General features: G+C 40.6%; 1 protein-coding gene across 3 annotated transcripts; it reads right to left on the reverse strand.

Moving 5' to 3' along the window:
• Window positions 1-4446: 4446 nt before the first annotated feature.
• Window positions 4447-9070, reverse strand: LOC108648321 (serine/threonine-protein kinase N1-like). Of its 3 annotated transcripts, none has more exons than XM_031891505.1 (7): window positions 8308-9070; window positions 7924-8100; window positions 7655-7717; window positions 7411-7487; window positions 7082-7224; window positions 5364-6903; window positions 4447-4919 (listed from the first exon to the last, which is right to left on the reverse strand). In XM_031891505.1, exons 2-6 carry the CDS (start codon window positions 7992-7994, stop codon window positions 6757-6759), a joined length of 501 nt encoding a protein of 166 aa, XP_031747365.1. In that variant the 5' UTR covers window positions 7995-8100; window positions 8308-9070; the 3' UTR covers window positions 4447-4919; window positions 5364-6756. The 3 variants fall into 3 exon arrangements, with proteins under 3 accessions (XP_031747365.1, XP_031747364.1, XP_031747363.1); XM_031891504.1 differs by having other exon boundaries at window positions 5364-6152; window positions 6332-6903; window positions 7924-9070; XM_031891503.1 differs by having other exon boundaries at window positions 7924-9070.
• Window positions 9071-11106: the final 2036 nt, after the last annotated feature.

Genomic DNA, 11106 nt, shown 5'->3' on the forward strand with positions numbered 1-11106 from the left:
TAGTCGTTTCAAGTCAAAGGTTCATTGTTCTGTTCAAGTGCTGTCTTGATATAACCTAAAAATTACTTTTTAACATCTTTTAATAAGTGCAGATACTATTCCTCTAATAATCCCTTTCTTTCCCTGTGGCAAGGGCACTTCAGCTATTTCAAGGACATTTGAATGAGATTCACATATACCTCTATCGCTTTTAAAGTGCACAAAATGTTACATTTATCTTGGCTTATGCACAGTGGAGCTTGTATCTGAACTTCATGTCAATGTAATAACCCATCCGTGAATTCTGACGGTGACCCTGATGTGGCAGAGAACATTTTTTAACAACAGACTTGAATTTAATTAACATTCATCCTTTTGAAAACAGAACTCTGATAATTTTAAGGCCCTTTATAATTATAATGGTAGAAAACTGCAAATTGGGATAAAACACATTGTATTCCTTATACTGTGAATATTTTGTATAGTTTAATTGCTACGCTTAGCTACCAGAATGCAGACACAGATGTTTGTCTAACACATCCAGTAGCAACTGCTGTGCAATAGGTTGGGATTAGGGCCTGCTTTCACTACTGCATTTCATCCAAAAAACATGGACTGTTTTTTTTTATATATCATTTTGAATATATTTAGGGTTATGAGTGTTTACCTCTACCATTTCTTTCTTTGTGCAACACAAATAATGCTTTTTGTCAACTATGCATTAAAAACTGCTGACTTATGCCTATGAGCAAAAGCAGAGTAAAACTGTTAGTGAATCAAAGCATAGGCATATTTTAAGCAACTGGAACAACAATTAAGTTAAAATCTTTACACATAAATTATTTTATATGTGAACAACTATAACCAAAAGTAAGATTAGTGAGAAAAAAAATGAAACGCCACTACATTGTAGTGGGTTCTTTATAACAGCAATGTTTAACCCACAGAACCATGTAGGTATTTCAGATTCTCCTAGACTTTGGTTTATGAACATTTGTCCTCTCAGCTTTAACCACAGTTATCAAATGTTTCTGTTGTCAGTCATGTTGTGTTCACTTTTAAGGGAAGGTGCAGTCTGCTAAAGATGCTTCTGCTTATAGATTAATATTGGCTGGCTGGTTTCCTCCACATTCTTGGGGTATTTAGACCTATTGACAGAAGCTTCTATACACAGCAGATTTTCCATTCAAAGGAATGGGAATTATGTATCAGCATGGTAGGTTGTTTTACCCATGCGCTTTTCCTTGTCCTATAAGCCTAATGAAGATTTGTTGCGGGGCGACTCATCTCCACGTCAGCTACTGCCATAAGGGTAAAGACAAACAGAGCTACTAGTAGCGGCTACAGAAACAAACAGTGCTGGTCATTTACTGATAATTTTCTCTACGTGTGTTCTAGCAGAGGCAGTTCTCGGTATTGTCAATAGCATGGGATTTCTGGCATTTAGTAGCTGTGACAAGTAGCTGCTACTAAGTAGCTCCACAGTGTATCTAAGCATGTAAAAGGTGCTAAGGAATTCATTTCCATTTACCCTTCTGATACTCTGCTTTAGATTTCCAGCTGAGGAGTTTACAGTACATGGGCTATAATATATATATTCTCTTACTCTGTTTTATATAGTGAAAGATGATTGTATTTCACAATCATAATTGTTTGCCTGTTCTTTCCATGACTCTTACACGACTCAGGCTCGGCAATGCACTTGGTGATGTGAGGTCTGTTTGTGTCTGATCACTTGTACAAATCCTATGCACCCAACTAATAGTTCTTGTGCTGACGCTGCTTCTAGAGACAGTTTGGAACTTGGCAATGAGTGTTCCTGCCGAGGAAGACCTTAACAGCAGGCTCATTGCAGTTGGCCATTTGTGACACAGTAGCGGACATATATTATTCCCCGGAGCACAAGTGCCAGAGCGTGTCCCTTTAGTGTACTTACCAATGGCTTGTACCCAGGGAATGCTGCTCTCTTCATTGAGTAACGGACCATAAATCTGTTGGTACAGAGAGCTGCATCATGGGGCACATAGAATGAAAGAATGCAGTGTGCAAAATGAATGCAAAAATGTGGAATGCTGAAAGCAGCCCTTTTTTGCACTTGCACACTGTGCTCTGCATGGTAAATGATCCCTTGGGTGTATGTGTGAGGCTTGAAAGCCCAGAAGCAGAAAGCACCTTCACTTCCTAATCCGATGTTCCCTACAATAGCAAACAAGCAAGCACTATCGATGCCTGATTGGTAAAACTGGAGCAAACACTGCACTGTTTAATATATTCCCCCATATGGTCTCTCTGGCACTAACGCTAATGCTGAAAAGAGCTTCTTAACTCTACCCACGGGTGAGCTACGATAGACGGCTGCTTCCATATATCAGAGGATAATCCCTGTAAAGCAAAGGGGATTTTATTAGAGGGGAGACACTTTAATATGTGTGACTTCGCATACAATGAAGCCTGTTGGCCATTTTAGCCTAAAGGAAGTGATGCTAGAGCTTGTAACGGTAACACAACACAACAACATTGGTGTTAAATGACTACTTCCAGTACAAAGGTAGGTGTTGCTGGGACACTGGAACTTGTAATTCATTATCACCTTGACCAGAGTGACCATGGCTGGCTGATAATCTATCTCCCCCACTCACAAAACACAGGACCAAGAACAACATCAGGAAGTGCAGCTCATCATGCTTTATGGCCTGGGGCTGTCCCACTGCCCCCCGAGTACTGAATGGGAGCCCCCAAAGGATTAAGTCCCACTTCCTACAACACAGGCTCCCCTAACCTCTATATATGCTATATATGATACCATTTCTTTAGTACATTGCACGGTAAGAACACATCCCAAAGTGCGTGTGGTCTAAAATGAACAAAATACAGAATTCCTATTGGCCCATTAAAGTACATGCACCCAAACATGCCCCTTAACTGCCACTTGGCGGCCAATGTGTCCATCTTGCCTCTTCTGATGATTGGTGTGCAACTGTGGCTAATGGCGCTGGGAAGCCCTGGAGCTACATGAATAGGAGCAGCAGACTCGCTCCCAGGGAATCAGGTGCAACTGGGACACCCACTCCCCAACTGGCACAACCCCAAGTCTGAAAATACTAAACGGAACATGAACCAAAATAGCTTTGAAGACAACAACTGTGTCTCTTTTGGGCACAATCACAGGCCACGCAACTCGAATTGTAGCCACAATTACTCTGCATTATGGGTAAATAAATGACAACGTATCTGCAAAATTACACAACGTGCTTGTATTTATAATTGTCCCCTATTGTGTACAAAATCCCACCCCCTCCCTGCATGGAAGAAGATGGACAGCACCATCCTACTCCACTGTGCTGTTACATGCCCTATGGTTCCTATATGTGGGGTTTTAGGGGTGCGACTGCACGTGGGCCCACACCACCTTGTGGCACGCCGGAATAGGGGAGGAGCAACTTTGTGGGCTGGGCTAAAAAGGATTTCACGTGTGCCCATGAAAGGGGGGGAGGGGGCAGGGGCAGAGTACAGTAACTGCACCGGGGCCCATGGAACCCTAGTTAAGCCACTGGTAATAGCTGGTATAAAGGGGAATTTACTGTATAGCCTTTATATGGCTCTGTAACATACTGTAATGTGTACAGCCAAAATATATTTATCAGATCCATAAATACTGCATCTTATGGGAAATACATAGGTAATTATTATGGGCAGTAAGTAAATAACAGAAAGATACCAGAGCAACAGGTCTATACAAGCAAACTGCAGGGCAAAACAGCAAACTGATTAATAGGTTGGGGGGGGCTGCCTTATTGCCATGGAAAGATTAGGTTCAGAAATAAACTTTTTCCTTTTCCCTCCTCCCAGTCCCTCAGCCCTAGCGTCTCCCTTCTGCCCTGGGGGTATTCCAATAAATGGCAACAAACATGGGCCAGGGGGAGACACAGGCCTAAAGCCCCCACCTTACAATACACACAGTACAATCCAACCAACAACTGTTACTGTCAGTACTTCTGCCATTCCCACCCCCTGGGAGCAACCAGCAAATGTCAATCATTAAAATAATGTACAAAGTTCCCAGCAAATTTTCACACTGCCACCGAGAGTGAATTTGCTCTGTGCTCCGGGCCCAATAACCTTTTTTGAGATATATACATTAAAATTGCTGAGACTCTTGTGGCCCCTCCCTTTTCTTGCACTTCTGCTGGGCCCTGAGTTGCAGTATAGCAGTCTCCCCTCTGTGTCAGTCTATGCAAATATAATGGCTCTTCTGTGTTTCCCTGTTATTGGGAGCTGCGCTTGATTCATAAATAAATATAATTTATTATCAACTCATATGCAAACTCTAAGCCAGGAATCCATAGCAACAGGCAAACATGGCTAATGCCAATGTTTCCACACCAAATCCTCAATAAATATACAAATGATATTCTTGAGAAGCAATATTTTTTATTAGTATTATTATATACATAAAGTGAGCTTAACAAACCAGTTATGTATGAAATGGTGTGTAACAGACTATATATGGGAGCTCGAAACTGCCAGGAAATAACCTCTTAAGTTAGGCAGGAGAGCCCTGCCGACCCTGGTGTTCACCGACGCCCTTTTGGGGCCCCGGGCTTTCTGCGGCGGGATAGACAGGGATCCTACTCACGGCCAAGGTTATTTTCCAAAACGCAGTACAGGAGGGATCAGACGGAATCAAAGTCGGTCAGGCAAAGGTCAGTGGCAGGCAGCAAGAACCGGCACACATAGAGGTAAGAACTTTCGCCGGACGCCTGGGCCTCCTTGCATGGTGCTTATTAGGGGAGGCAAAGTGGGCAGCTCTTGGCAGGTGGGGTACAGTCTTCTTTCTTCTCAAGGACTACAATCAGTGTTTAGTACAATGTTCAGTACGCGATCCATGATCTTCATCGTGAAATAAGATTTCCTTTGACTGTTGCCACTCTGTCTCACATCTGAAAATCAAAATCACAAAAGGATTTACATCTAAAGGGCAACTAAACTTATGCATTGATTATAAATAAGCAGCCTGATGGATTATTCAACATTGTAGATGATTTTATTATATACTTCATATTTAATACTGCAAATTAACCAGTAACCCACATGGGGGGGTGCAAATGGTGTGCAAAAACCAAATCTAACAGATAAGGAATGCTCTTTACCCTCCCACAGAGAGAGCCCAATATTTAGTATGTGTTTGAGTCTTACAGTGCCCCGTATTCTCAGGGAACTCTAACTGGCAGAGAAAGTATTAAACCTTTTTCGTATGATTTGTAATACACACTTGAGGCAAAATGATTTCCATGTAGCACAGGGAAGAATGCCTCTTGCTGTATCAAATACCCCACATTACACCCCTCATTCCAACAGTTTAGGAATAAACCTACTTTTCATACCTTGGGGTGGATAAACATGGAAACCTTCTTCATCTTCTTCTATAGATCTCCCAAGGTGGCCAACTGCAACATAACCAGGAAGCAAATAAAAGCATTATCTTCTTCTTTAGATCTCCCAAGGTGGGCAACATCAACCTAACCAGGAAGCAAATAAAAACAAGGTGAGGTAGTGACAACTGTTGGTTTGTTTCTTACCGAGGTAAGATTTTACCTGATTTTACCAGCCGGAAAGGATATAATGTACTGTGGGGCAAACTGAACCAAGCACCTAGTTATCTGCTTCCATAGAGCAGAGTTATAACAGACTGCATAGTAACCTGCAGGGTGCTGGTTCAAATCCAGGCAGGATTTTACAGTGTCAGCTATTGGTGTCAAAATACACTATGTCTTACCTTCTACTAGATCTTACTTGCCTGTTATACAGGTGAGGATTTGAATATTTTACACTGCATGAGAAGACTATTCCTACATTAGCCTACTCAGTCAGAACTTATTGAGGTGGGACACTTGATCGTCATTTTATATGAATGGACTTCTTATATGGATATGGACTGGCCCTCCACCCTCCCCATCTATTCCGTCTACTTAGCCGATGTTCATTTAGGTGCATGTGATGTTCTCTCAGAATCCTCTGAATGCCTCTTGCAGCTCTGATGGAATCCTTGCAGCAGGCGGTGGCAGTGCTGGAGCTTGGCATCCAGGGTCCTCTTGGCTCTCCAGGTGGTCATCATTCTCCAGTACATAAGGAGCCGTTATTCTTCTCTGCAACAGATGGTCCCAGTCCATATCCTAAAAGACAGGTGATATTTCACAATGAGTATCTGGTTCAAAAAACTAGAATAGCTGGAAAAAGAAATAATGCATTACGAGGCTACGGAAAAGTGAAATTAAATTAAATGTGAAGAATTTATCAAAATTCATTAGTGCTTTTCTGTCTGTAAATCAAAAGGAATAGAATAGAAACCTACTTTGAAGAAGGGGTGCTCTTTAACCATTTCAGCCCCGGCGTCACCCGAACCGAGGCGAAATTCTGGATCTTTTTCTAAAAGCTACAAAAAAAGAAAACAAACATTGTTGTTAAATCATTCATGTTTTTAATGCTTATGTCTATTTTAACTCTACTGAGAAAGTATCCACCCAGGAAATACAAGCAATTTTCCAATCCCATTGTAATTTCCAATCCCAGTAACCATACGCATATGTAACTGATCTGCTTGGATGGCCTTACAGTTAAGCTCATATTTTTACAACTATTAACTGAAGGGGCTCACTGGGGTAATACATATTGTAAAGTTCAGTGAAAGCCTGAAACTGCCACTAAAGGAACCTAAATGTTATATCCTGGTAATAATAATAACTATACAACATTTATAGCCCTTAGTATAACAAGTGACTAAAGGCACATGATACTGATTTGCTGGGGCCAACTTACTTCTTTTATTAGTGTTGAGGCATCCTCTGAAAGGTCTTCTGGTAAGCTGATGTCATCATAAAGGATGCTCATCATTTGCTCGACTGGATCTTTATGGTTGAATGGTAACTGAAAAAGTGAATAATGATTTCATTAGCAAAACAACCTTCCTAAGAGATTATGGAGATTATAATATGTGTTATACTTATATATTAATCATATATTCCTCAATATGTTTAGTCACATTATAAAACGACAATGGCAATGATTCCCCAATGTAAGTTGATAATATAGGAATTGTGCTTACCTCATACAGGAGCATAACATAAACGGTGATTCCTAGGGCCCACCAGTCAGCGGCCATGCCGTATCCAAGTTTTAGATAGATCTCCGGGGCCATGTATGTTTTTGTGCCGCACATGGTCTTTGTGCGGTCGCTGTATCCAAATCCTTAAACACAAGAAACACTGTGAGGAAACTGCAGATCTGGGGCCCTAATGTAAAGTAATGAGGGACTTTCCTTAACTGTTTGTTTCCAAACTACACACCCATTCAGATCTGTTTTATCTAAATATAACAATACCTAATAATCTGATCTAATCCCTTGTATGCTCCAGAATTATAAGCAGCACTTACTGTCTTTGCTGAGGCCGAAGTCTACGATCTTAAGGTAGCCATCCCGGTCCAACAGCAAATTCTCCAGCTTTAGATCTCTGAATTAAAAGTAAGTCAATAGTTTAGTAGTTATACATATATAATCCTTATAATAACATCAATCAAATTATTACAGTACTACAAGCTAGATTAGAAGTGTTCTTAGTAGTAGTTCTTAGTAGCTCCTTCTGGAAATAAAGATGATTTTAGTGTTATTAATGCTTACCTATGGACAATGCCAAGCTGATGTAATGCCTCCAGGCCAAGAACAATGCATGCGGTGTAAAACCTGAATAGAGAAAAAATAAAATTCATTTACTTTAATATTTTTTTATTGATATGTAAGCTATGTGTGAGAATTAAGGTATTCATAGTGAGAAGAAAGGCAGTTACCTGTATCATAGGTATACCTTGCTTGTATTACATTTTAAAAATATATACTGTGGTGATGCTACACTGAAAGTAAGAACCTCCCCCCAGTCCCATTCTACTTACATGACATCAGGTTCTTCTAGTTCCACGGATTTTATAAAGTCAAGCATGTCACCTCCAGGGAGATATTCCATCACATAGAACAGGTGAGACGCCGTCTGGAAGGTTCCATGCAATGACACCAGGAACGGATGTTCAGCAGAGCTTACCCTCTGAAGGATTTCCTTCTCATGGAAGACACTGCAAGGGTAAATCATCCCATTATCACCATGTGAAGCCCACACAAGGGAACATTCCACTTACCCTTTAGCCTTATGAACAGACACAGGGCAACACAGCAGTTAATAACCAAAAGGAAATGTAAACATATACTACATATAAAGCTGAATATAACAAGAAACACATGAGACAGATATGGCCGGTATTAATCTCTACCCTATCACTGACCTGTCCAAATTGCCCTTTTCCAAAACTTGATCTTTTTTCAGGGCCTTGATGGCATATAGCACTTTGGTGTTCTTGTGCTGGGCTAGGAATACCTGGAGTCAGAAGAAAGAAAGTTTAATCACACTGGGTAAATCAGTAGTAACTAAAACCTAATTGTGCAATGAGTCGCTCACCTTCCCAAATCCTCCTTCTCCCAACACTTGTCCCAGGCTGAAATGATCAAGTGAGGGAGATCTGGGCTCAACAGGGCTGAAAAATAAAAAAAAATAAAAGGTAAAATATGTTTTGTTCATGTTCACAGTCAAGATTAATCTAATACACAGTTTATTTAATGTCTTTTCTGTAGTATCCAATCACCAGAGGGTACAGGCCAGTTAATGATAATACCCCTTTGCACAAAAATAGGCAATACTAAAATTTGAATATATAAGCAACTTCCAATTCTAAACCAAAACAAGAGAATATGTCCCAAATCAGATACCTGATCGATGGTCCTTCTGCGCCCTGTATTTCGTTGTCAAAATCTGAGCCCAATTCAGGAATTTGGAGCTGAAAACAAAGGATGAATGAGTATTATATACAGGATGAATATTGCATGAATTTCATATGTGCACCTCTAAGAATGAATGAGAACCTTGAAGAAAAGTTTTTCTCATCCAGTTGCACGCATTGGCTTTTGTTTAACTTAAGACGGCTCATAAGCCCAGGGCCGGATTTCTCCCCTGGGCGCCCCGAGGCCACCCCTGTGGGTGTCCCCCCCGTGCACATGCGCAAACGCGCCCTCTCCCCAGTGTGCATGCGCGAACACTCCTTTAAACTCCCATACGGAGCAGTGGGGAGAGGTCCTGACTGCTCCGTATGGGAGCCAAATTTTAAAATTTTCTTGCCGCGGGGCAGCATGCCGCCCCTAAACTTCTGCTGCCCTAGGCCCGGGCCTTTGTGGCCTCTGCACAAATCCGGGCCTGCATAAGCCCCTGTGTCTGTTAAAGAATAATATCCGTAGAATCTACTTACTATTGATGGAAGAGTGGAAGAGGTGGAATTGTCATCTTCCTTTGGGTCAGAATCTTGCTCCTGACTGTGTCCGTTGTTATTGGACATGCCAGCATTACAATCAAGAGCTTCTGAATCTGCAGAAATGGAACAATATAGTCTCAATATGATGATACACAGTATATTACTACCATAAATACAATATTAGACAATATTAGACCTATTTATAAAAAGTATAAATACTCTCCTATATAAATAAATATATATATATATTTAATAATAATAGGATATATATATATATATATATATATATATATATATATATATATATATATATATATATATATATCCTATTACTGATTTATGCAATTCACATAAATGCACAAAGAATAATATGATTAACCATATCATAAATGTAAAGAAGTCACTTACCCAATAAAAATGGCATCGCTGGTGGTTTATAAGGTGGTACATATTCATTTGCTGTCACGCAAATGCTCACCGGTGCCTCTGAAATAATCACTATCCCAGGGACATCCACCTTGGCATCCTACAGAGGTAAAGCATAGTAAGAATCCAACAATTACATGCGTGTGTGTGTGTGTTTGTATATATTTCACACCCATACAATGTACTTACAAATGAAAGCCAGTTGAAATTGGTGGGGCTGGCTGTATCCCTGGTGATAGCCTCTGCTGGCTCTGAGCCCTTGGGCTCATGAAGAGGAATGGCCCCTCCGATGTTGTGGGAAGAGCCAAGGTCCTCCTCATACTCAGCAGGAAGTGGAGATTCTACAAGAATAAAAACACAACAGATGTCATTATTATCTAGCAGTTCCAGATGTGCAACTCTAATTTTGGAATTTAAAATGTGCTTTTTAGTATTGATCACACTTACCTAGGAAAGATGGCTGTGCCAGGTGGTCGGGCAGCTCTAAGGTGGCAGTAAACTCCACCAAAGAGTCAAGCACATCTGTGATCTCTACGATCTCCACGAGAGCATCTTCATGCTCAGTAGAAAGAACTACGTTCTGTAGGAAAAAAATTATTAATAATTAATATGTTATTAATATAATTAAAAGTTATGATTATAATACACTCCCCACCAGTTCAGATGATTGTTTCTCATATATTGATTGTAGTAAAAAATATTCTGCCATTATACTGCAGAATCCAGGGTATGAAAAAATGTATTTTGTGGGCATTAATTAAGGCTGAAAGTGCCAATTGCGTAGGATTTGTTATATCAGTACAATGTGTGTGTGTAATTATCTGTCTCATATATGTAAGTAGAGCTCCATGGACCCAGGTGTTTGATCCTGGCCCTCCATCCATTTTGCCCTGAACTTTCACACGCTCCAATGCCAGTGCCCCCATATTCTTTATCCCAAGTAAAAAGACAAAAGGAAACGTGAGCAGCCTTACCTCGACTTTGCTTTTCTTGCAACCCATCACTTTTTCTCCTGTAATAGAGAAGAGAGATTGGTACCTTTCACAGCTAATATAGAGGCAAAATGTTATGAGTTATGCAGAAAATAAGAAAGGGCTGATGGGAATTGAACTGAAGCTGCTCTTATACTGAGGCCGGTCCAACCATCTCTATTGTGTGGGGTCCAGAAAGGGAATTGGCTGACTTAGTGCAGGTGTATGAGAAAATACACATTAGCAGCAACTATGGCCCCGCTACAAAGTGACAGACACACAGGCAAAAAACAAATCAAAGTGATACTGACAGATCCCTGTACATTTGTGTACATTTTAATATTTTAATATCAGTGTTACCCCAAAACCAAGTGTCACAGCTGCA

This window comes from Xenopus tropicalis, chromosome 8, assembly GCF_000004195.4.
Source record: "Xenopus tropicalis strain Nigerian chromosome 8, UCB_Xtro_10.0, whole genome shotgun sequence".
Taxonomy (NCBI): domain Eukaryota; kingdom Metazoa; phylum Chordata; class Amphibia; order Anura; family Pipidae; genus Xenopus; species Xenopus tropicalis.